Source organism: Choloepus didactylus, chromosome 10 (assembly GCF_015220235.1).
Source record: "Choloepus didactylus isolate mChoDid1 chromosome 10, mChoDid1.pri, whole genome shotgun sequence".
Taxonomy (NCBI): Eukaryota; Metazoa; Chordata; class Mammalia; order Pilosa; family Megalonychidae; genus Choloepus; species Choloepus didactylus.
Genome location: NC_051316.1, coordinates 94408394 through 94435170, shown reverse-complemented (window position 1 = coordinate 94435170; position 26777 = coordinate 94408394). Strand labels below are relative to the sequence as shown.

The 26777-nt window shown below is 46.8% G+C and overlaps 2 protein-coding genes across 12 annotated transcripts in view; one reads left to right on the top strand and one right to left on the bottom strand.

Moving 5' to 3' along the window:
- The window catches only part of ANGPTL2 (angiopoietin like 2), a 33091-nt gene extending 9754 nt beyond the window's left edge, over positions 1-23337 (bottom strand). The window contains exons 1-2 of the mRNA XM_037798277.1: positions 22879-23337; positions 8982-9847 (exon numbers count right to left, since the gene is read on the bottom strand). Of these exons, the coding sequence (XP_037654205.1) occupies positions 8982-9798 (817 nt within the window). The 5' untranslated portion in view covers positions 9799-9847; positions 22879-23337. The remainder of the gene's footprint in view (positions 1-8981; positions 9848-22878) is intronic.
- The window catches only part of RALGPS1 (Ral GEF with PH domain and SH3 binding motif 1), a 427751-nt gene that overhangs the window by 280618 nt on the left and 120356 nt on the right, over positions 1-26777 (top strand). The window lies entirely within an intron of this gene.

The following is a 26777-nucleotide window of genomic DNA, read 5'->3' as shown; positions in this document are numbered from 1 at the left end:
AGATATATTGAAATAAAGAACGGAAATCTTTTTTTTTTTTTTTCAATGAAACCGAGTTTTTGATGTGCAGTGGGCAAAGCTCTCCCTTTGGAGCAGTGCAAAGTACCCAGGTGGTATTTTACTTGGCTACTCTTCTGAAAGGGCGGCTCTGCTCAGAGCACCAGGCCAACACTAACTCAGCAGCAACTAGGCTCAGAGTGGAGTGAGCGCCCCGACCTCATCTCTATAAAGACCATATTTACACTCTTGGCAGAGCTGTGGCAGGAATGTTCCAAGTGAAGGGAAGTGCAGCCGCCATGGCCTAGTTGAGTTTGTGTGGTTCCCTAAAGAAGCAACATAGGGTATGGAAAGTGCACAGGATTTGGAGTGAGGGTGCTTGGGGGAGAAGGAAAACTGGCAAATAGGAACACAAAGTATCCAGGTTTTGGGTCCCCAAACCCCAGTTTAGAATCCTGGTAAGTGTTGGAGGTGATAAGGTTTGGTGACTAAATCCTCCCTTCACTTCCTTCCTCCTTTCTGGGGCTCTTGACAGGAGGGATCAGGCATACAAGGAACACGCCTCCAGGGAAACCAAGAACGACTTTATTCTGAATCATTGCTTGCTAGCCCCAATATAGGGCCCCAGTACAAGGTAAAGCTGAGTTGGAGCCTGCAGTTAGGCCAGGCCTGAGTGTAACTTCCTATTCCCAGTTTCCTCTCTGGGTCTTAGATGGTTAGATCCACAGACCCATCTTCAACCTGACTTACCCACCCAGGTTCCAGTGGGGAAATGAGCTCGTAGACTTCATCAACTCAATGCAGTGACCCCTCCTATTAGGTAGCTCCCATTGAGGCTGGGAGTTAAGAAGTGGTAGAAAGTGGGGCCTGATTGTGGGCAGGAGTGATACCGCTTCTCCCTAGCTGCATCCCAGGTACAGGGAGAGGAGAAAGTCCTTCCTGGCCATGAGGTAGACTAGACCACGTGGCCGACAGCATTCTTTATCCCCTAAACCCAGCCCCAGGTCTCAGGACTTGACCATCTCAGGCCATGAAGAGGAGGGACCCTGTTGCCTGGGCAGGGTGAGAAATGATCCCGGGATCTGCTTCTGTGCATGTTTGAGTCCAGGCACAGGCACCGGGGAGAGGCTTCTGTGATATCACTAAGACACGGCCTGCTATTTCATGAGAACTGTGTGCTGTTTTCAATTATTTTTGCTGATGGTCTGTCTCCAAAAAGTCTTTTTCACCACTCCCTGAAATATTTTTCTAACAGGAAAAATGACCAGTTCTTGAAATTGGATCTGGAATTTCCTACCCAAATTAATACATCTGAGTGCCAAGGCACGTGGACTGATTAGGTGTGAGCTCCCACTGTGGCCAGCGTCACAACTCCCTGGGTGTCCCACCTGAGGACAGGAGGGCAGGCACTCTGGGATGGGGGTGGGGGGAAATTATATGTGATACTTTGGGTCTCATTTATCCAGAAGGCCTAGAGAAATAATATTTTAGTTATGGACATATATATTCTATGTCAGTCACTACTTTTCAGTGAACCAGAGTTCCTGCAGGGCCTCAGAGTTGACTTTATAATCTAGTTTCTGGTCCTTCTTGGGAAAAGTTTCAAATGCACATGCCTACTGCTCAGGCCACTTTAGTCCTCAGGCAGGATGGGCACAGTTCCTGAGGCCAATGAGTTTTTCAGGAGTTTATGAAAATGTTTGAGGTCTAAAAAATATTATTGGCTGTAAAACATGAAAATAAAATTGCAAATTAAAATTTATAAGTATACGATTAAATGTCTACAAAGTGTAACATCTTGTCAAGTTCATGAAATGTTAAATTTAGTCCTCATAAAAATGTTATTGCATTTGAAATTAAATTGAAAAAAATTTGTAGGTTAGATTTTTCTCACTTCCAAGAATTCCTTAACATGCCTGATGCTTGCTGAGAAATCAGAGCCAATCATAAACTAATTAGTTAATCTTGGCCAAATAATTTCAAAAGCGTAATTATTAAAATCCTTTCAAAATTTTTACAGTAAAATTTATATTAGATATGTGAGGTGAGTCTATTTCAGTGCATTTGGTATGCTCTGAGGCCTCCCAAATAGAAGCTCTTAAGGCCCATAAAGGGCTTAAAGAGATCCTGTTTCTGCCTGTGTGACCTCAGGATAAACAGACATTTGCAGTATTACTTCCCAAATAACTTTCAAAAGCATTATGCCTGCTCCTAGGTTTCATCAGTGCACTTGTTCAGGAGAATCAGTAACTTTAAAGCCATAATAAAGAAAAAAGCAGGAAGTAGACTAGAAAGGTCTGTGATGAGCTCATTCTCTGCAGAGGTGAGCAGCTCACTCTGGCTCCCTGGGACTGGTGAGAGTGAACCCCTGAGGCTCCCTGGGTGTAGTGGTCACTAGTGCCCAAGGTTGCCTGGAGGAGGGAACTCACAGGATGTAGAGGTGGGCAGTGCATAGAGGCTCCCTGAATGACCAAGACTCTCTTAGTCCAGTGATCGGTGGTGCTGTTCTATGCATACATCATGGAAGAATTTGTTAGATCCATGATCGCGATCCACAGATACTGGACACTCGGTGTGTCTGTGGGCTGCCAGCCTATTAACCCTTTCAAGAAAGGGAATCAGTTAGTTTGGCTTATTCTTGGGGCTTGTTCTTAAGGAACCTATGTTCGCCTTTATTGATCACCATTTTATTTTCCAAATGCTCACAAACTCTTCCTTATAATCTTTTTTATAACTTTACTTGGGTTTGACTACAAGCCAATTGGTGTGAAATTTCTGGTAATACATCGTTTTCTCTTTCTGAAAACAGGACATTTGCGTCAGCACTAGTCTTCATGACTTCTTAATGATTGCTCACAGTGGCTCTGAGAGCATATCTGCAAGACCCTCAGCCCTCCTCATCACCTCCTCCAGGAAATCTTGCCTTAACCCCACAAGAACTACTTAAGTCTCCTTTGGGTTCCCATAATGCCTTATGTATTTATCTCTTTGGAATATAATCATAATGATGACTACTGTTTATCTAGTGCCTTTCATCTGCCAGGTACTTTACATGCTGTTTACTCAGGTCTGCCTTCCAGGCCTTGGTTCTTTGTACTGCACTGTGCTGCAGTAATTGCAAAGCATTTGGGTAGTTGAAGGTCTGTCTCCCTATTAGACCCTTTTCAGGAGCATTGAATATGTGTTGATCTTCCCAGTCTAGTGCTGACAGTCACTTAGTGTTCCATATGCCTTCCTCTCTCAGTTCCTCACAGCTTGTGAACTGTATTCCCTGTATCTTCTTCGTTCTGTTTTTTCCAGCTTGAGAATAAAGCTGGCCCCACAACAGAGGATAAATCAGCATCCAGACCAAACCCTGGAAAAGAAAATCTTGCTGTGGGAAAGTCTCGCAGTCTGTTCAGAACTTGTGGGATGGCACTGGGTGATTAGATTTTTGATTCTTTTGGATGTTACTCTAGAGATACCACCTAAAATATTTTAGTCTCACCATTTGGAAATTTTTAAAAAATGGTTGTATTTACCATTTAAATTAGATTTTTTTCTTAGAATTTTTTCTGTATTAAACTATTATATTCAAAAAATCTATTAAGGGAAAATTATGTATTCATTTTTAACAAAAGGTTAACCTAAACTACTCCAGGTCTCATAGCTCCATTGGCTCATCTTCAGTTACAGGGCCAGGATCATCAGGGTTATTTTCAACATTAGGCGGTGATGCAAGGAGTGTAGGAGGGACTGTTTCTAATGTTCTTTAAGCAGATCTCTGCTGCCTGAGTCCTTTGTTGATGCTGATAGAAAACAGTGGGAAGTACACATAATTACTTTTACAATAGCATAATAACCATTGGGCTCAGCAAACTCAGCCAACTTTGTTTTAGACTCTCTGTAGTATGATGCTAACTTAATTCTGCTTTCTTTATCATGTTTTTGTGGCATCTCAGCGTTATGATAGAATCCACTAAATAAATGCACCACAACAATCCTTTTGTGTGACTAGTGAGTTGGCCACAGGTGTCTGATCTTCAGGATCTTCTAGATTCCTTTCTGTTTGCCAATTGCCAAGCTATTGGGATGTCCAGACCACAAGATGATGCTACGTCATCAGACGTTTACAGTAACTAGTTGATAGTTTATCCCCTGGGGCTATAAATACTCTGAGTATTTAGCCAAATGTCTTCCTTGGGAAACTGCCTGAGGAATAGAGGGATAGCCTTCCATCAAACTCAAAAAGTTTTTTGTGGTAAGTTCCCCAAGGTACCAGAGAGGTGAAAAAGAGAAAGCAATGCTAGAAGGAAGATGACCTACCTTGAACTTGAGTGCCTTCTGTTGATGAAGAAGGTAGCAAGGAATGCTCTTTGAAATATAACTGGATTATATAGTTTGTAATGAGTATAGGAAACTTATCTTGTTTAACAATAAAATTTTAGGGAAAAAATACAGTACAGTGAAAACAGCACAAGCTCTGGAGGCAGGAGACCTGGGTATGGGTTTTCCCTCAGCTTCTGTGACCTTAAGTGGTAAAGCAGGATACCCCAATGTTTCTACAACTCTCTACAGTGCTTTAGGCTTGGAAGCCCAGTTTGCCAGAAGGGATCTGCACCTGGAACTAGTACCGTTTTATCTGGATTGATTGCTTCATCTCCAGAAGGAATGGAAACCTCAGTGTGATATATTTAATTTTAAAACTTACCATCGTGCTAAGGAACCACTATCTAATGTACGTATTTCCTCCCTTATAGGGGAAAATAAAATATGGAGGGGGTGTCAATCTAGGAAACACTCTGTTCAAGTTGCTTTTCTGGCTGTAGACCATCTGTGGTGAGGTGGTTTCTACCTATGCATCATATTACCAGTGAAGCAATATGGTTGTCACCTAATGTGACCTCAAGAGGTGACCTTATCTACTGTTTTTTATATACTTAGAGCTAACATATTTAAAGAAATCAGGACTTCAGATTAGCTATACCTTGAAAAGCTAAGTAGGAGGAACCCCAGAGAATGTGTTCAGAGTTTATACAAATTAAGTTAGATTTGTCTTCTGCAACTTCATTTGGGCCCATTTACTAGAATACAGATGGGTATTATGTTTTCTGTTGAAGAGCTCAGTTGGTTCCTCCTAGGCCTGGACGAGGGGGCATATGATATTGGTCGCAGTGACAGTGTTTTGTATTATTAGAATCAAGAAGGTTCTATTAACAAATCCACCAACTCTGTTCTCTGAGCTTGTGTTCAAAGAGCTGCTTGAAATCTAGTACCATGAAACAGTGATGGAGGGTCAGGTGCTAGGCAACTGACAGCTGGGTCCAAGTCAAGCATTCATAATAGTGATTTTAACACCAGTTCCCCTCTAGCCTTTCCATGGAAATGTGCAGCATCCCAGAGTGGTTACAACAGACTTGGGTTTTAGTATTGACTGAATCACTTACAAGCTGTATAATTTTAGGCAAGTTACTTAACTTCTCTGAACCTCAATATCCTGGAAGTTATCAGTCCAGGGACTGATCCCAGCTCTGCCACTGACAGGCTTTGTGACAGAAAGGCTATGCTAAGGGATCTGAGAGCTCCTAAGAGTTTTAATATTTTATGGCCTCTTCCTCATCCATTGAACAACAAACTGAACTGGGTGTAATCTCTTTCCCAGGAGAGAAAACAGCTGCTACAAAAGTATCCACTCCTTTTGGTTTTTGAAGATTAATCTCAGACAAGGTCTTGCTGTGGCAACTAGTAGTAGCACTGCCTTCTCTTCTCTGATCAATCTCTAGGATGGGGGCTGTGTCAGGAAGGGCAGCACATGCGGGATTCTGTCTGGGGTGAGCTGAGAAACAATGTCCCAGGCCATCTAGCACCCATCCTAGGTGAAAACCAGAGCTGAGCCACCCATCCTTTTACTTTGCCTCTTGCCTCTTGGAGAACAACTCCTGCAGCCTTCCTTTTTAACAGATCTGACTGACAGGTGTGTAGGTGTGTGCACACATGCATGCATGTGCACCAGCTAAAAGAAGTGGAGAAGGTGTGGGATTGTATAATGGTGAGAAAGAGTGAAGAGGAAGGCAGGAGGGAGGGAGAGTGGCAACAGCAGGACCCACAGGGGAAGGAGCAGTGAGGCCATTTGGTCCAGGCCTCATCATAAACATTTTCCTAATTGAAACGCCCCTAGCTCTGGCCAGACCTGAGAGAGACAGGACTAACCTAAAGAAGAGGTCAGGGAAGTCGAGAGCTGCCTGGGCCTCCATCACTCAACTGGCCCAGACCTTGTTCCTATCTCTGGCTGGGAACATGCCATTGAGTACATTTCCAGATAAGCTGATGGTAGCTCCCTCATTCCCCTGGGGGAGGGCATGCTGTGGGATTAGTGGCCCAGACAATGAGGAAAAGATGGTTCTGAGGTTGCAGAATGAAAGAAAATTTATAAGCTGCCAAGATATGGATGTAAAGGTGTTTAATTGCAAAGGTGTTTCTGGCTGAGCTTTGTCCCCGAGAACAAAGAACTGTTGGGTGAGAGGACAGAAGAGGGTTTTGTCTTCCAGGACCAGAGCCTGCTCTGCAAGCTCTCAGAATAGGCCTGATAAGAGCCCTCTACTGGTTGGCTGAGGCTGACCCACTCAGGTCCAGGCTGGCCTTTGGAGCTGGGTAAAGAGAGATCCTCTGCTTTTCCCTTCTAGCTTAGTCTAACGCAAGGAAAGAGCAGGGACCTCTCCCGCCACTTTCCTCATGAGCTCTGTCTGCACATTCAGCTTCCACAAGTGGGTGCGCAATATCAGCTGGTATCACCTCATATGGAAGATCAGTGGTTGAGATGGATCACAAGAAATCTTACTAACTGTCAAGTACCAAAATTTATGAGGGCTTTAAAAAAAAGACAAATTGCATCAAGTTATCTCAAAAGTAAAATCACTACTATTTCCTTCCATGCCAGTCTGCTTTCTTAAGTAGGAGAGAAAGGGGTAGCATGATTGCAGTAGCCTTGGAATTACACACAGTATACAGGCTCCCTTACCAGTGCTACAACCTATGTTGAATTATGAACATGAAGTAGGTGATCAGATTGCTTGAGATGCTAGGAGTAGGGCAGTGCCCCTGAGTCTTTGCATGGTCTCCAGATCCATCAGGAACACACTAATAATTCAAATTCCAGACTCCCAAGTCCACCTAGTAAATGCCTACAAATCTTTCAAGATGCAGTGCGGAAGTCCCCACCTTTGTCGTACCTTGCCCTTCCACTCCAGGAAGTCTCAATAGTGCCACCTTAGTGTCTCCGTGGCTTCTCCTGTGCCCCTCTCTGCAACACTGTGTAATGGGGGGGTGGTTATTACACAATGACTGCACAGTCCAGAGTTTTCACTGCATTCCTGATTTCAGATACTTTGGTATGTTGGCCCCATTAATTCTTACAAGGTGCTGGAAAATTGACTTGGCGAAATGCTACCACCCAGAGATCTTTTATCCCACGAGATGTGCTGATTTTAGGGGACAGAAATAATGGACCCTGGATGGATGCCAGGTACATTAATGCAGCTGCCACCTCTCCCAGCTTGAGTTCCTGGGGGTCAGGGAACATAGTTTTTCACCAGCTCCCCCATATTTAGTGCTGTGATGGGCACAGAGTAGAGGTTCAGCCAATGTTGGCTGTACCACATGACATCATATTACATAATTGATTGCACTGACTTTCCACAATAACTCTGATGTTAGGCACTTGTCCCCATTTTACAGGGAAGAAAATTGAGGCTCAGAGGACTTAAGTAACTTTCTCATGAGCAAATAGCTAATAAGGGATGGAGCCTGGATATAAACCCAGGTCTTTATTTTTACATCGTATGCCTAACAGCTCAGTTCAAGGTCTGAAATGAGCTGGAGTTGTTGATTCAGAAACCAGAGATGGTTAGGAGGAAATCCTCTGGGTAACCATTGAGACCAGCCCACCTCCTCAGGATTATGACAGTATTCAGGTGAGCCTTGATTTGGTACTCAATGGCATTTTTAACCCTCTGGATATTTTACCATGACATATTAGCACACTGTGCCTTCTCTTTTGGAACTTCTGATTTAAAACAGACTCGTGTACAGAAGGGCCAATCATCAGCTATAGAAAGCAAAAGCTATAAAGGTTCTGTCTATTTATTTCATTCTCCTTGTTTTAAGATAAAGAGTCCAAGACCAAAGGAGACTAATAGCCCTAGACATAAAAGTGAAAAGGCCTGAATTCAAATCTAGCCTGAGGATCTTAAGCATATGAAAAAGGTAATCAACCTTTCTGAACTTGTCTGTAAATTGGAGCTGCAAGGGTTTATGATATAATATACATGAAAATGCCCAGTGTAATATCTTGGTCAAACTTCATAACCTACTGCAGCTGCTTCCTCTCCATCAGCAATCCCATCCCTCTCTATTCTGAGAATTACCACATTGTATGCATGTTTTTAGGAATGTATGGAATCATCATTGACAATTCTAGATAGTAGCAGACTGTAGGAAATTTGTGGGCTTTAGAAAATACTGCTTTGTATCCCTTAGCCCCTAAAATGTGTTTTATCATACTTTTTAAATGATAACGCTTTTTCTTTGGCCTATTTTTTTATTCAGTGAGTATTTACCAAATGCCAGCTCTGAGCCAGGCATGGCACTGGAGACTGGTGTACACAGGCTTGCAGGAGAGACATCCTGTTTGCCAACACGGAACATCTAGTGCAGAACCTAGAAAACTTCAGGCCTTGGATTCTGTTCTATTAAAAGTCTGAATTTATTTTCTTCTGAAACTTTCCCTGCTTCCTGGTTCTACCTTTGAGGATCTATCTAAGGAATGTGGTCCCCCCTCTCACCCCACTGGCTCAAGCAACTTGGCTCAAGGGATTACTGGGGAATTATGCAAGTCTGTTGGCACGCCTTCAGCTTGCTGTGGCTTTCCCTCCACTTGTGGTCACAGCCAAGGGAAGCCTGGAGCCTGGCTTTGAGGCTCAAATGGAAAGGGACCCTGGAGGACTTACCTGATGGCTTGTCTGTGGAGGACGGGAGGCTGGTGAGGGTAGGCATGGTGGGCAGAGGGGGTGGCAGCACCTTCAAGTTTTGGTCACTTTGAATCTCATTGGTGGAGATCTGATTGATGATGCGGTTGTAGGTGGGTGGCTGATAGACCCGGGGCGACGTGGCAGGGGGCGGCTGAGGGATGGGCCTGGCTGCAGGCACCCGCTGGCAGTGTTCCTCAAGCTGTGCAATGATCTCCGATTGGTTGTGGGCCAGTGTGGCCAGGTGCTGGTACTTGTGCTCCAGGTCCTTGTACTTGCTGGCCAGCTGCAGCATGTCGGCTGTCTGGTTGAGGATCCTGTTCTCCAGCTGGGAGAGCTCCAGCGCATTGTCCCGCTTGCGGATGATCTCATGCAGAAGCTGCATGTACAGCTGCGTGACCCGTGAGTTCATGTTGCGGCTCTCTTTGCGCAGCAGCTTCACCTCACTCACGATGCCGCCATCCACCTCCACCAGCTGCTGCAGCGTCTCAATCTGCCGCTTCTGCTTGAGCAGCTCATTGTTGAGCAGCTCCAGCTCCTGCTTGTGCACTCGGTTTTCCAGGAGCACCTCAGGCTCTTTGGAGTTGACACAGATGGCACCTGTAACCCGCTGCTGGGGTACAATGAAGGTGTAAGTGCACTTGTCCGGGGACTCGCCTGCCCGCTTGTACCTATTCAGGTAAATGAATTCATTTTGTGTGCTCTCCTCAGAGCCCTCAAAGCCATCTTCCTGCTCTGCCACAGCTCCCATGGCAGCCAGCAGTCCCAGCCACCAGCATGTCACATACAGTGGCCTCATGGTCCTTGCAAGATGGTGGTTATTCTTTGTGAATAGAGTCTATGAAAATCTGAAAGTAAACAGAAGGGGAGAATCAGTGGTGGTCCCATCACTGTCAGTGGCCTAAACCATAAATGATGTCAGCCTTCTTGCTGGGTAGATCTTTCCCCAAATGCAGCTTCAAGGGGATGCATTCTACTCTCCTGGAGCCAGAGAGGACAGCAGCTCATCTGGAAGCAATAGAAGGAGATAGATAGGTCTCAGCAGAGGTAGAAAGAAAAGGGAGGGGACTGAGGCATCTGAAGTAAGAGACCATGGCCCTGTTGGCCTGGAGCTAGCTCCATGCCCATAGCCCTCTTGCTGAGCTCTTGGCCTGGAGCCTGAGAACCACAAAGGGGCAGCTTGAAGCTGGTGAGGAGAGGTGGAGCAAGGGTTGTTCGATCTCCCTTCTCCTACTATCTCAGACTGCTCATTTGGTTAAGTCTCCCTACTCTATAATCTCTAACCACCCAGAATTTCCCTTTGTAATGAATCAGTTTTGTTTGCTTTTGATCTCCTCTGCTGGACTCTAAGCTTCTTGAGGGCAGGCACTGTGTGTCTGATCAAGCCTATATCCCCAGGATGTTGCACTAAGCGGGCTTTCAGCAAATATTCATTAGATGAATGACTTGCTAGACACAGTATGGAATGCTTTCAGTTTGTAGTGGGTGATGTCAGTGAAAGGATGTGTCCGGTCACGTGGCTTTGATCTGTGTGTTAGCTGAGCTGAAGAGCCCAAACAGGAACAAACAAATGAACTTTTATAAATCCAGATATTTGCAACAGCCAGTAATTGCACAGTCCTATCATTGCAATGTGATTAAATCATACGGGAGCAGAAAACAGACACGTGTCTGAGGATTTGTTTCAGTTCTATTCTTGGACCGTTCATTCCTTCACCAGATATCCATTGAACAATCCACTATATACCAGGCTAGAGATACAGCTGCATACAGAACAGACCCAACCCCTGCCCTCACTGGGCTTCCACATCATTACACCTTTCATAAGTGTGGTGAAGCAGAAGTCTCATACAATGTGAAAGGGTATAACAGGGGATCTGACCTAATTGGAGGGGTCAGGAAACTTCCCTGAGAAAGTGACCTTTATGCTGACCCTTGAGGGATGAGTAGGAGTTAGCCAGGCCACGAGGGAGGGGATGGACACGCACTAGATCCCTCCTCTCGCCTACTCAAGGATGTTGCTCCAACACTTCTCCCTATCTCTGTTGCATAATCACATTTTTCCTAAAAACAGGCTGTTATTTCTCTCAACTTAAAGAAAATTGTCTCTTGACCTCAAATTCCTTTTCTAGCTACTTTTCCATTTTTCTCCTCTCCTTTTTAGCAAAACCCTCTAAATGGAAACACTATTTCCTATTCTTCTCTTCTAGTTCCCTCTTGAGCCCACTCCTATCAGGCCTTTACCCCCTCTTCACCAGTGGCCTTCCTATGCCAGATTCAGTGGTCAGTTCTCGGTCCTCATCTTATCAATATTTTGTCTCTCAACAGTGCAGGCATTGTGAATCATTCCCATCTTGGACGTCCTTTTCAGGATGTCACCCTTTCTTCCAAGCTCACTGGCTGTTCTTTCTCAGTCTTCTTTGCTGATTCATCCTCATATTTCTGTCCTTTTGTGTTGGGGGTGCCCCCAGAGCTCAGTGCTCAGACCTCTTCTTTACCTTGGTGATCTCATCCAGTCTTGTGGCTTTGATCGCCTTCAAGCACTGATGAGTCCCACATTTATTTCTCCTTCCTGTACCTCTCCTCTTGTCTCCAGACTCAAGCATCCAGCTGCCTCTTTAACATTTCCAGTCAGCTACCAGGCATCTGAAATTGAACTTATCCACAACTGGACTCTGAATTCATCCTAAACTGTTCATCCCACATCTAAGTCACCATCAAATTATAATAGAAATCCTAGAAATATTCCAGACCCTACTGTTTCTCCCCACCTCCTCTACCACCACCCTTGTGGAACCCACCTTCAACTCTCAGTGGACTCTGCAATAGTTTCCTAATAGGGCTCCCTGTTCCTGCTGTTGCCCACTCTGCAGTCTGTTTTCAACTCGGCAGCCAGAGTGATCCTTTTAAAAGGTCTGATTGGGTCACTATTCAGAGCCCTCCACTGGCTCCCCATCTCCAAGAAAAAGCTAACAGGTCTTTAAGGCCCTCCCACCATGATCTAGCCCCTGCTACCTCCCTGGCCTCGCCTCTGACTTTCCTCCTCACTCATGCCACTCCAGCCACATTGGCCTACTGGATGTTCTTCAAGCTCGCCAAGCACACTTATGACTCAGGGCTTTTGCACTTGCTATTCCCTGCCAGAACACTTTGCCCCTTTCCTCTTCACTTGCTCCATCACCTCTTTCAGGTGTTTGCTCAAATACCATCTTCTCAGCGAGGCTCTCCCTAATTATTTAAAATTGTGATGTTGCCATCTATATCCCCTTCAGAGTCCCTATCACCATCAGATATATACTGTCTGCCTCCCTTTTCTGGCCTCTTGAATGTAAGCTCCATGAGCGCTGGGTTTGGGTTTTGTTTTTTTACAAATAAATATTTGTTGACTGAATGAAAAGACAAACCCACCGACAGTTTCTGTGTAGTAGGAAATGCTGTGAAAAGGGATCTACCAAGGCCTGGGGAGTCCATGAGGAAGTGTCTACCCTGAGGGGGTGGAGCTGCACCAACAAGAGTGGCCATTTACTATGTTCATTAGCAACATCCAAAACTACCATTTACAGAGTGCCTACTATGTGCCTGATCCTTCATTAGGCATTTTGCAAGTGTTTTTTTGCTTTATCGAATACTCAGAATGCCCTTTATAAGGTAGATTCTACTGTTCTTTCCATTTGTAGATGAGGAAACTGAGATTCAGAGAGGCTAAGTGATTTGCCTAAAATCACACAGCTGGAAGGTGGCAGAACCAGGACTGTACCCTCCCTTGTCTGATGGACTCAAACTTTCCCAACTCTTAATGACTTAATCTGGGTATTAGTAGTATAAAGGTGTTAGTAGCACTGCTTTCTGGTTTCACATGAATTTACTGTAAAATAACAATCAGGACACCGGTTGTGTCTTCTCTGGGCCACTTAGGAGCCTTCTTCTCAGTGAGAAGTCTGGGTTTAGGCTCCACCCTATGCCAGCCAGCTGGCAATTACAAAAGAAGACCCCGTGTTCCCCCGGGCCTTTGCTGAGCTGCTTTCCACTCAAATGACAAAGGCCAAGCATGGTTCTGATGGCCAGCTCAGGCCTTTCCCGTCAGGCAGGAAGAGGTGTTCACGCGCCCTGGTTTGGGTTCTGCTACGAGGTAGGGCTGCAGTGACATCAGTGGAAACTGGGCTGAGTTTGTATGTGTTTGCCTGGTTTCCAATGGTACTTTGGCTACTCCTGTGCTGGCAGCTGCGCCTGCTAGAGAACAATGGGGAGGAGTCGCCCTCCCGGCTAGGGCGGGCCTGCCAGGGCCACTGCCTTCCGCAGGCTGTTCACCTGCAGCAGCTGGTGACAGATACCTCTCTGTGCTGGCTCTGCCCTCTACCTTAGCCAAGAAGCAGCTAAAAAGGGAGGCAACTTGGCTCCAGGAAAGGGATGGCTTCCAAACCTTCCCTGGCCTCAAGACCCAGGAGAGCTGCAGTTTATAGTTGAGTTCTGTACCTTCCCAAGGGTGGACTCTCATGGCTTCCCAGGCAAAGCTCTGTGCACTTGGACTTGTAATCCTGAAGGTTAAGCCTTTTCTGTGAAATGGGTGTGATTGAACCTGCCTCTTTCCGGAGGTAAGGAACATGAGTGCACTTCTGAAACTAAAAATTAGAATAACAAGGACAGCGATCAATAAAAGCTAATATTAAGATGCTGAATATTTTAGGCATATGTGATGAGCACATCAAAGATGGACATTTTTCTCATCTCTTTGAATCCTTACAGTAACCCTTTGAGGAGATACCACGATTATCCCCATTTAACAGAGGAGGAATTAAAATCACCTGATCCATGTCACAGAGCTGTGCTCTGATACAGGAGGTTTGTCGGCCTCAAAGGCCCAGACCCAGAAGCAGCCAACTGGTTAGTCTGAGTCCTGGCTCTCTTGGTGTCTTTAGCTTCTTGCACAGTGCTGGGCACAGGGTGGGGAGGCAAAAAACATGCAAACGTAATCATAAACTGTGATGTCTTTAAAGAGCCTTTCTTATGATTGCTAGATTAAAAAGTAAACCAAACTTGACAATTAACACTTGTTCAGGTTTTAAGGTTCACTGAGCCCTTTACATACATGTGAACTCATTTAATCATTAGAACATTCAGAATGAATTGTTATTATTCTGCCTATTTTGAGGGTGAGGAAATTGAAGCCCAAAAAGGTGAACTTGCTCAAGGTGTCATTGCTAGTATTGGGACCAGTCTTTAAGTTGTTTCCATGGGGCCTGGGGTTACCGGGAGTGACAAGGAACAGACTGGGTTATAAGAAGGAAGGGAAGGAACAGGGCATCGTACTGGGTGCCTGGCACATATTGTCCAGAGACGTTGTTATTCCCCCCATTTTATAAACGAAGACTCTGAAACCAAGACAGATTAAATGACTTGCCCAGAAACACACAGCAGATAAGAGGACGAACTGGACCTAGAACTCAGATCTGACGCTAAGCCCCAGGCTCTCTATGCTATCCTCTTGTAGTCATTTACTTTCCTTAAAGAGTTCAACCTCCCCCTTCCCCCACACCAGTTATTTGCTAGTTTGGCATTCTTAATGGGCAGTAATGAGTTTGTGTACTTTCACTCTCTTGATATTTATTCAACTCATTACATCCCAAGAGAAATAACCCCCCAGCATTCCAGCCGTCTTAGGCCTCAACCCCAATCAAAGTGATGCTCCTCAGTTTCTTCCTATGACCAACAAAGAAAAGCAAATCCAACTGTTTTCCTTGGCTTAGAAATGAAAATAAAAATGATTCTTGAAATTGCTTTTCCACATTGTATTGTGAGGAGTTTCCATTATGCACAGGCTTTCCCTCTCCACAAGTGACGCCCGTGTGATCATGCCACGTGACTGCATCTGCATGCTGGGAGGCAGCCTCCCCAGGCTTGTGTCTCACCCAGCCTCGGGTGGGCTGCTTCTGAGCACCACCCCCGCCTTGGCCTGGTGTGGTGGGGCCACACACCGTGTGTCTACATCCCTCTCACTGCCACAGCACTACAGCCCAGGCATGGGGCCACTTTGTGGGAAGAATTGTTTTTGTAACACTGACCTGGGGTACTCTTTTGAGTTCTTACCCCAAAGGGTTAGGAATTGAGAAAACTTCAAATAATAACAGCCAATTATTACTGTGACTCAGGCACTTTATATATACATTATCTCACTTAATCCTCCCAACAGTCCCGGGAATGTGGACCTGTTATTTCAGGGTCACCATGTATGTTGGCCCAAGCTGTGCACTATGCAACTCTAGGGGGCGCAGCTCACATTCACAATCTTTGTTGTTTTGTATATTTATATTATACAATTTTCTAATTCCCACAAAGATGCTTTTTTTAGGCTAAGAGCAGGGCTGACAATTACCCCATTTTCACGTGAGGAAACTATTGAGATTTCAAGACCATGAGTCATTTACCTGAGGTTACCCAGTTACTAAGTGACAGAGCCAGTAACAGAAATATACCCTAAATAAAATATGCCATACCAAATGTATACAAACAAAAGTGCCAAAGTGCAAGGAAACCCCAAGAGATTGTGTTCTCTTACTCCCCAGGCAGGAGGAGGATAGGAGAACTCTTGGGATTCCCAGGACAGCTGACCCAGGAAAACCTCTAAATTAAATGCAGCTCTCAGAATGGTATTTCATCATCAGTCAAGGTTGTAGTTCTGCCTGAAGAATTCACAGAATCCACCTCTCCCCCAGGCAGCCCTGCCCCATTGTTCTGTGACCACAGATGAGGGCTGATCGTGAGTTCAGACCAGGGGAGACATTCCAGCACTGCAAGAGGCCTGAGGACAGGGCATATACCAAGGCAGTGAGGCAATCTGAAACTGCCGCCTACCCCCAAGTATGCTGGCTGATTGAGGTCTGGGTTCTGGGCAGCTAGGAACTTGAGCCAAGCTTGAGCGAGTCTAATGAACATGAGCCTGAATCAGAATTGTTAAACCAACATCAGTACAAAAATGATACAAATCAAAACTTCAAAGCTGATAAACAGTTGTTCCTACTAAAAATGGTTGAAATATAGGGTGTGCCATTGGAGTGATACCCAAACCAATTGGTAATCCAGAACAGGGAAAGGGTCCAGATAAAGGAAAAGTCCAGAAGAAAAGGCCTACGGGGCCAATTAACCATGTGATCAATAGTATTGCTAACAGCAGTTGTCATTTGCTAGTTGTAAATTTTTACTGTGTGTTCAGCTGTACTCTATTGCTCGATCTCGAGTCCTGCAGACCTGTGAGTAAGGGAAACATATGTTCCGGTTTGCCTCAGTTGAGGCCTGTTGTCTTAGGTAATTATTAATAGCACCCCATTTCACTCTCAAAAAGACCCTGATTGAGCAACAAATTATATAGTCCCATTATCTAGGAGAAAGACATTATTATCTGCATTTTGCAGTCAAGGAAATTCAGGTCCAGAAAGGTTAGGTCACTTGTCAGTAAATATCAGGACTGAGATTTAGCTGTCTGACTCCAAGGTCCATGTGCTCACCTCCAGCAATATTGTTTCCAATATGAATAAAAGGTGCTTGTTTGTGTGTTTGGTTAGCAGTGGGTATGCAGAGGCTTCTTAGTCACTGTTGAGTGAATAAGTAGAAACGGCTTTCAGGTCAGCACAGGAGTGAGTTTTGTTGGCTGTTAGAAAGAGCTTCTTGATCATTGAGGTGGTGAGACCTCAAAATGAACACCTAAAGTGAGCAGTGGCATCCTCACCTTACAAAACCTGGAGAAGGGACTGTGCATCATTTGTCCTGGGTGATTCACCACCAGCCTGGAGGCCAGGAAGGGAGTATCCAGATCTCCAACTGCCATCCCCTCCCAGCCTAGGATCCTGTGAATCATTCCCCACCAAAAGACTGTGTGGGCACTCAGGGAGTCTTGAACCAGTTCTCAGATCCTGCCAGCTCTTCTCTCATTAGACCTTCAGATAGACCATTTGAACATCCAGCCTCTCATCCATCCATCCATTTCATTAACCATCCCAGCCAGCCAGCCATTGTGTATTATTATAACCTGGGCCTGACCCTGTTGTGTTGGCATGAACCAAAGAAGCAGATAGTCTAGGAGTAGATAGATTTGCCTGGAAGAGTGAAATGGGGGGTAGGGGTAGAAAGGGGTTCCTCTGCCACTGTTGAGTTGCTGGCTCCAGGGAATGGCTGAGTTTATAGAGGAGGTGGGTTGGGATCATACTGTGAGGTCATAGAGCAAAAGCAGATGTGGTCACGTAGTGATGAGGTGGTTGGCTTTGCCAGGGAGACAAGGATATTGTTAATTTTTCATGGTGCATTATTGGGGAACCATTTTCAGATTCCCCCAAAGCCCATGCACTGAGCCCTCTGTGCCAGGAGTCTCAGCCAACAGAGAAAAGGCAGGAGAGAGTCTGCAGAAGCCATTTCAGAGACTGGCTTCTGAGTTGGCTGCTGCATTTCCAGCTGTGCCTGGTGTGTGGAGCTGAGGGAATCTTAGAAAAGCAGAAGCCAGGGACTGGGTGGGCAACGTTGTCCTAAGTTGGCTTCTTGGGAAATCTGGGCTTTCCTTGGATCTGCTCTTATGGGTCAGGCTGGGCAGTTGGCACCAGGACCACTTTGGCCTTTTGGGATGGGCTGTTCCGTGGAGCACTGGGACAAGCACTTTTTGTGCCTATCTCACTGATCCCAGCAACTCTGTGAGGCAAGAACCATGATTGTTCCCATTTCACAGATGAAGAAATGAGGCAAGGCTTAGAATCGGGTTTGTCTACTCCAGAGCCAGGTTTCTTATCCATACAATCCTAACTGACCTCCTTGCATTCAGGCGCCCTGTCCCCTGCAGTTCACGTTACACAGAGCTCCAGGGCTATCTTTCTGAAACCCACATCTGATCATATCAGTGTCCTGCTTAAAAGCAGAGTCTGTGTTTTCATGCCTTGCTGTCTTTGCACATGCCATTCCTCTTTCTTTAAGCCCCTTCCCCCACTGTCCTGCCTGATGAATCCCTGTCTTCCTTCGTAAGTTTACATCACAAGTCCACTTCTCTGTGAGGCCATCCATTCGCAGGAAGGTCCCCACTTCCTTCTCCAGCTCCCATAGCATGGCTGTGGGTGCTTCCATTACAGCACCCAAGGCACAGATTATACTCATCTGCTTGTCTACTTCCAGACTGTGACCTTCTTAAAAATAGTGTCATGGTGAATACCTTCTCTGAATATCCAGTACCCAGGATGGCACCTGGGTTACTAAATAGGAATTCTAGCATTTCATTCGTTCATCATATTTCCTGAGCATTCCCCTTGGGCCAGCTATGATACTGAGGGCTGGGGATAGAGCAGGAACAAAGCAGGCAAGGTCCCTGCCCTCAAGGGGCCCTTCAGTAGCAGGTGAGATAGAGAGCAGGCATTTGTAATACAGGGTGGTCCACTCCCTGATGGGAGCAGCTCAGGGGGCAGTAGGGGCACCTAATCCAGCAGGAGTGGGGTTGGGCAGGGGCACAGGGTGAGAGGGGAAGTATACCAGAAGAGACTTTGGCTGGACAACACACAGGGGCACAGTGTGATACCTGGGGTTGAGAGACAAATTTGCTTGAGAGCCTGGGTCTGAGGCTCGCTGGCTGCATTCATTCATTCATTCCACAGGTATCTTCTCCACTTTGCTCTGAGTAGGTGTTGGAGGTTCAGCAGTGACTCATACACACATGGACTTTCCCTCTTGGAGCCTGGAGTGGAACCACCTAAGGCAGGACTTTGGGCATTCATGGAGCTGAGTGGTTCCTAAGGAATCTCTTAGAGATAAGAACGGAGTTCATTCTGGGTTCCTCTGCAGTGGTCTTAGGCCTGCCTTCTGGAGGACTAGGCAGCAGGGGAGGCTGAGGCTCTGGGGATGCTGGGCCTAACACAGGCTGATTTCACTAGTGAGTAAACCCAATACAAAAGCTTTATTGTAAAAGGCATGGTTTCCCTTACCCAACGTTTTCACATTTCTGTAATCAGAATTTGTCTTTCAATTGATGTGTTCATGTAACAGGCACAGTATTGTTTTAATGTCCCCCCAAAGCTATTATTAAATCAGTCACATGGCTTATAGTTGATAGTAGCAAGAGAATATGGTATTTGTCACAGAACTACTCTCAGAATGAGATTTCTGATATGACCTATCACTGCAAACTCCAAGCTGCCTGTGGCTGAATAACCATTCTATTTAGGGTGCTGTTTTAATAAATTTTTAGGAAGGAAATGCTATTCAATGAATTGATTAATTCTTAAGATTTTCATTCTTAAGATTTCCACAGTGTATTTGTCCAAGATGGTAGTGGGCTGGAACAGAATGAGCATGGGCTTTGTCAGACAGATCTGGGTTTGAATCCTTGCTTTTTTGCCCACTAGTGGAGAGACCTTGCAGAGGTGCTGTACCCTCTGAACCTCAGCTTCCACCTGTGTAAAATGTGGACAGCACCATCCATCTGATAGAACTCTCAGTGCCACGTGCTTTCTCTTTACAGCTTTTTCACAGTTGTGCATTTGTGTGATTTGGCAGATTGTCACCATCTGCCTCCTGTTTGCTGTGGGCTCTACAAAGGCAGGGTCTAGCTATGTATTTGCGCTCCATTGTATGTGCAGAATATGATAGACACTCAATACCTGTCTTCACCCTATCCCATTCCTTCCCTCCCCCATCTGATCGCTATAAATTGAGACCATTTCTAAATGGGGTGTGATTCAGAGAGAGGTCAGATGCTGAATATACCTCCTGTAGCTACCAGTTACCATCTCCCTGACATTTTCTCAGGAATTGCTCAGTGTATACTGTGAGGACCTGAGTTCTGATTTTGCAGCCCTAAAGGAGTCTTCAGTTGAGGATGTAGAAAATGCATAAATGGTGTTTCCTCATAAACGATGTTTCCCTGAGGCTCTGCCCCCACTGAGCTGGAGCCAGAGTTCTGTGGTACTGATGTGGGGAGGGAGCATCGCAGAGCACCCAAGCACATGGGGTTTGGAAGTCAGGCAGCCTGGCTTGCAATCTCTGTTCCACCTCACTGACCATGCTACGAGAGGAACACTGAGGCTCCTCTGTAAGAGAGGTAATCAGAGGGATAGGCTTCTGTGAAGAGCTAATGCTACATCAAAACCAGGTAAGGAAATGGTTTTCAGATTGAGTGGTGCAGCCTTCTGTAGGACAGCAACCAAAACAGATTTTGTTGCTGGAGGCAGTGGGCTGAGACCTACTAACTGTGGTCAGGATAAGAGGAGAAGTCGAGGCACTTTGAACGAGACAGTGGAGTGAAGTAGGGGAAGGCAAGAGTTTGGGAGCCAGAGAAGACTGAGTTTGCAAACTACACAATGCCTTATTAACTGTATGACCTCCAGCAAATTACTCAACCTCTTTAAACCTCAGTTTTCTCATCTGAAAAATGGAATGCTAAAACTAGAACCTACCTCTTAGGGTTGTGGTAAGGATGAAATGAGATGATGCATGTGTCTTACCATTGGGTGCTTAATAAATTATTGTAGGTGGAGGAATGGCTTAGTCACTCTGAACATGAGCTTGCAGTGATACTGTGCAGTCTACTCCTGGACCATATGCTTCATATGGTTTTGTCTGTCCCATCAAGATTGCCTTTATTGGGTAATAATTAACCCCATTTTTGTTAGCCAGACCCATGAAGTCAGTCAGAGCCTCTGCTCAGCCTGAGCTGCCGAGAGAGCACAGTGAGCCACCGTCAGGCTGGCACAGGGAAACCTGCAGCTTCAGCAACCCCAGAGGCCTTATGCTAGAGAAGCAAGTATTTAACACCAGCTTTTCAAAATGCTTCAAAGAGCTCAGGGAACCACTGGAATCTCTGGGAGCTATGGGTCAGAAGCTGTGCTTCTTGGCTGGACACATGGCCAGGATGGAGTCAGTTGGCCCTGACTACATGTCGTGGCCAAACCTGGTGACAGCAGTAGAGCACAGGGGAGGGGTCCTTGCCTCTCCCTCTACAACCCCAGGACAGGTCTGGCCATTGTCCTCTTGCTTTGTGGACCTTCTGCAGCACTGAGGTAGCTCACTGTTTCTCATCCACTGAGGTTCTGAGGGGAAACCAACAGGCAGAGAAGCGGTGTACTTGTAGGTGGTAGGACGCTCTTACTGTTAGGTTGGTGTCAGATGCTCCAAAATCCTTTTGTCAGTGTGTCTGTACTTTTCCTTAGCATGGACTTGGAGAATACGAACATGCTGCAGGTGGCCTCAGCCCCAAGCTCCAGACATAAGGACCCCCCTACTCTCAGATTCCTTCCTAGTAGGACCCCAGTGTGAGAGGTGGTGGCAGCCATAGCATTGGCTCTGCCCTATAGGATTTTCTGGAAATCCTAGCAGGATGTTTCCAAGACACGGAAAGAGTTTGGGTCTCCGTGATTCTGATTATAATGCTTAATAATAATCAGTGACTAATGTTTTATGAGGTTTGCTGCACAACAGGCACTGTGCTAAGGCCTTCCTGGGCATGATCATGTTTGCTCTTAGAAAGCAGCAGTGTGTGGCTCAGAGTCTGCACTCTGAAGTCCCATTGCCAGGTTCAAATGCTGGCACCAGCACTAGCCATGTGGCCCAGGGCACATCACTTAACCACCGTGCCTCAGTTTCCTCATTTGCAAGATGAATGACAGTGCCTGTGTCATAGGGATAGGGTGGCTGTGAGGATTTTACATGTTGGTAGGTGCCTGGCACAGGGTAAGTGCAACATAGATGTTGGCTGTTATTATGAGATGAGCGCTGTTATCCCACTTCACAGACATGGAAACTGAGGCTGAGAGAGGCTAAGTATTCTGCAGAGTCATTTGGCTAGTAAGTAGAAGAGCCAGGATTTGAACCCAGCCCATGATTACTACCCTACTCTGCCTCAATTTGGAAAAATACATGTGGGGAGCATTTGGCCAGCTTTGGAAGTGGCATTCTCAACTTTCCTCAGAGCCCCAGTGAAAGGAGATCCTTTTCTGAGTAGCCAAACTGGCCTCTGGGAGTACTCATAATCCCACAACAGAGGCAATAGCTGACCTGTGACACATATATCACAGAAGGAGAGGGGAGGGATCAGGGAAGAATTTCTGTTTGGGGCGGTTATCCAATGCTGAGCGCTTTCAAGGGACTCGGTGTGTGGAGCCCTCACTGTCCCCCCTGCTGGGATGCCAGGAAAGCTGTGTCCTCCCCCATTTCCCACCCACATCCAGCTGGTTGGAGACCTCGGGTACAGTCCAGTGCTGGGAGGGATCAGGTGTCCTCAGGCACAGAAGGAAAGTCAGGCAGCACTTTGCTCCAAGTCACAGCGGCAGAAACCTCTGGAATTCCTCCATTTACCAGCTAGTAGGATGTGAGCAGACGCTGCTCAGCTCTAGGAACTTCCTGAACAAGGGTTGTCAGCTCTCTTAGGACGACGCTTGATTTTGCTTTTGCCTCAGCATAGTCTCTAGCTAGCATGAACAGGAACCCAAAGTTTACAAACAGATTTCCCAAGCCTTTGGGCTACTTCTGCTGTCTGCAGCTCCTTCAGTCTTCTGCCCCCTTGAAGCACGCACCTACACACAAGCACACACACCCCAGCTGCAGAGCTGTGACCCACAGCCCATCTGCCTCCACCCCAAAGGCTCTTTGTCTGAAGAAGGAGAATGGGGTTTCCTAATGAAACCCTGAAATCCCAGAACATGATCTCACACCCCCAAAATGCTACCCTCTGCCTGAGTGGTGCGTACATCCTGCCCCTGGCAGATGCTTTGTTTGGCTCCAAGTGAAAGCGGGGAGTGTCCTCCTTCTGGGGTCCAACTGCACACACCCCCAGCAGACGGGTTATTGCTCTCGAACCCTAAGCCACGAGGCCAGGTGCTGCCTTTCGCCCCCTGCCCCTCTGCCCACAGAGCTGGCTCCTTACCTCTTCCCTCCTGCTTGGCTCCCGAAGCAGCTCTTCACATGCTTCAACTTGGCCGTCAGCAGGGCAGCCTGTCCATGGCCTCCAGGAAGGGTCCCCGAGTCACACACAGGCCGACTGGCGGCAGCTCAGCAACCCTGCTTTGTTGGCCTTTGCTCACTCTGCCTCCACAGCAGCGCTCCAGCCGGTTATGGGGCAGGCGGGGACTGGCCGTGGGTCCTGCAGGGGCCACTCACAGCCTGCCTTCCCTTGCAGTGGGAGCCGGCAGCTGCCTCAGTGCCATGCTCTGCAAATCTGGGGTTTCGGACAGCTCTGCTCAGGACTTAGGGTCCTTCCAGGAGCCGTCTGCAGCAGCCTCATTTGAACTCCCAACTCCTTTGTGGAGCCTTTACATGCTGCCGGAGGAAACTGTGAGCACAGCCTGACCCTGGTTGGCTGCAGGCACTTTTCTCCACCCACTAGTGCAAGAGGATCCCCCAGGCCCCAGAAAGGCTCTGGGCCTCCCCTCAGCCCCAGACAGAGGCGGGCCACCCGGTGATGTCACTCTAGCTCCGGCCCCAGCTGGCCCAGCCCCTCCCGCCTCAGCTTTGGCGGCCTCAGCAGGCCCCCTCCTTCCTTGGCACGGGCAGCCTGGCCAGCTCTGCTCCCTGGCTCGCTGGCTCCTCAAAGCTAGGGCAGCTCCCGGTGCACTCTCCCGAGGCAGAGAGCTTCCCCTTTGACTCAGATAGTAGGCTTAGATCCGCTCCAGCTGTGCAGGCATTAGGGCAGCCAGGTCTTCCCCGTCACGTAAGCACTGCCCCACTGAGTCCCAGGTGGGTGGGTGGGGTAGCCCAGCCCAGCTCAGCCCAGCCCAGCTCAGCTCAGCCGAGCCCAGCCCAGCCCAGACTGCCTCCCTCATCAGCTGCCTTTCTTGGAGGCTTCGCTCTCATCCCTCCACCCTGGGAAAGGGGGCCTAAGGCTGTCTGCACAGCAGCTCCTCAGCATCCGTGCTGCTGTACATTAACTGGAGGTGGTGGCTTAGGACAGTGGAAATACCAGAGGCTGAGGGCAGGGGGCAGCACTTGAAAAAAGCTCCATCACTTCCCACCTGAGTGGCCTTGATTAATTCACTTCACTGCCCTTTTATGCATCTGTAAATGGGCTAATACTAGTGTTCTACCTCTAAGGGCTGTGGCAAGGATTCTGTGAAGTCACAAGAAAGCACTTAGCACAGGAACAGGGGCTCTGTCACTGAAATGAACTCGGGACTCTGGAGTTAACAGCCCAAAGGCTGTGCTCCCAGATCCTGTTGTGTGATTCTGCTCAGCCTCAGTGTGTTTATCAAAATGTGACCTCCACTGACAGTTTGGTGTGCTGAGCCTTCTGTCACAGGACTTGCTCTTCTGAAGCTTGTTACTGCAAAGGAGATGCTAAACCTGCTTATAATTGTGTCTAAGAGTCTTCCCAAGTGCCTCTTTGTTTCTCAGATGTGGCCCTCTCTCTCTAGCTAAGCCAATTCAGCAAGTGAACTCACTGCCCTCCCCCCTATGTGGGACCTGACTCCCAGGGGTGTAACTCTCCCTGGCAACATAGGATAAGATTTCCGGGGATGAATCTGTACCTGGTATCATGGGATTGAGAACATTTTCTTGACCAAAAGGGGGATACGAAATGAAACAAAGTTTCAGTGGCTGAGAGATTCCAAATGAAGTCAAGAGGTCACTCTTACGCAATACGTAGATAAACCTTTTTAGGTCTTAGTGCATTGAAATAGCTAGAAATAAATACCTGAACCTATCAAACTACAACTGAGTAGCCTCGACTCTTGAAGACGATTGTATAGCAGTGTAGCTTACAAGGGGTGACAGTGTGATTGTGAAAACCTTGTGGATCGCAGTCCTTTTATCCAGTATATGGATGGATGAGTAGAAAAATGGGGACAAAAAACTAAATGAAAAATAGAGTGGGGGGGTGATTTGGGTGTTCTTTACTTTTATTTTTTATTCTTATTTTCACTTTTTCTGGTACAAGGAAAATGTTCAAAAAATAGACTGGGGCGATGAGTGCACAACTGTATGATGGTACTGTGAACAATTGATTGTACACTTTGGATCACTGTATGGTATGTGAATATATCTCAATAAAATTGAATAAAAAAATGTGACTTCTCTCAGGCTTTTCTAGATGCAGATCATGTAATGCCATCAGAGTCCTCAGCACAGAGTCTGCCAGTTAGGTGGGGCTCCTTGAATGTTTACTGAAGCAGAACAAAAAAGGAGAAGACAGCATTAAACCCCAAAAAGTAAGCAACATCAGGCAGGGGAGAAGGCACAGTAGAGGAGGGGAGGCCAGGCCTGCTGCCAGGCCTCCAGGCATGGTGCAGCGAAGGGGTGGGTGATGGGCACTGGGAAGGGAGCAGCAGGGCGTAGGTTTGCCCCTCTGCTTGGACAACAGCTGTGTGAAAATATTGGTAGTGACTCTTCCCTCTTTTAAAAAAATTTCACTGATGACAGTGGTGGTGATGATGATGTTTGGGTACAATTGGGAGGAAAACTTTAATGGTTTTTCCCCAGCTCTAAGCCCAGTGCATCATGCTCCTTGACCCCGGCAAACAGGCTCTCTTCAGCTCTGGATTGCCACTCCTACCTTTGCAGGGAACAAACTTTCTTCCTGCCTCAGCTTTTCCCCAGCCTGCTCAGATGCTCTCCCTTTTCTATCTGTCAGTGTCACCCCCCCCTTTTATGAAAATGGGTCTTTACCAGGAAACCCCTCATATCCTACAAGCCACAACATTAGCCAGACAGCTGGGTTGGACAGTCAGCCAGAAACACTCCTAGGGATGAAGATGCTTGCCCACTCTGTGGATTCTCCAAAGTACCTGGAGTGGTTCTGGTGGAGCCATGCATGTTGAGGCCGTGATGAGCTTAGGGCTCAAGATCAGCAGAAGCACATGGGATATTGAGCAGAATTTTTCACCTCAAGCTGTGTCCTTGACAAGACAAGGGCACCCACACTTGACCAGACTTAAATGAACAGCATGCTTCCCTCTATTTCCCTCCCTCCCTCCTTCCTTCCTTCCTCCCTTCCTTCCTTCCTCCATTCTCTCCCCTATCCCCTCTCTCCTAGGAAGTGTTTATGGGGAACCTCCTCCAAGCCAATGCCAGGAAGCCAAAGTCCCTGTCCTTACAGAGCTCACAGTCTAGATGGCAGACAGACTGAGTGTGGTACATGAGAAGTGCTGATGCTAAGAGAATTTGTAGACTTGATTAAGCTTGGGCAGGGTGGTGAAGGAAAGCTCTCTGAGAAAGTGGTGCTTAAACTGAAACCTAAAGGATGGATAAGAATTAGCCAAGTTATAATGTTGAAGAGATGGTCTGGACAGAGAGAACAATATGTAAATGCCCTGTGGCAGGTTGCTTTTTCAAAGATGGCCCCAACAATATCTCCTAGTCCACAGTGTGACTTTGACACTCCTCCCACTGAGATGTAGGGTCTCCCCTTGAATCTGGGTGGATTTGTGACTTGCTTGTAACCAAGAGAATGCACCAGAGGTGACACTGTATGACTTCCAAGGCTGGGTGAGAAAAGGTGATGCAGCTTGAGCCAAACTGAAGCCTAAGAAGTCCAGCTACCCTGAAGTCGCCATGTAGAGGCCGTGTGTATGTGTAGGTTCCAGCTGACATCCACATCAACTTCCAGACACATCAGGAAAGATGCATTTAGATGATTCCAGAACCTAGCCATCTAGTCATTCCCAGCTATAGAGTTTTCCCAGACATCATGGAGCAGAGACAAGCCATGCCGCTATTCCATATCTGAATTTCTGACCCCCAGAATCCATGAGTATAATAAAAGGGTTGTTTTAGGCTGCTGAATTTTGGTATTAGTTTGTTGTACAGCAGTAATAACTGGAGCAGATTCTG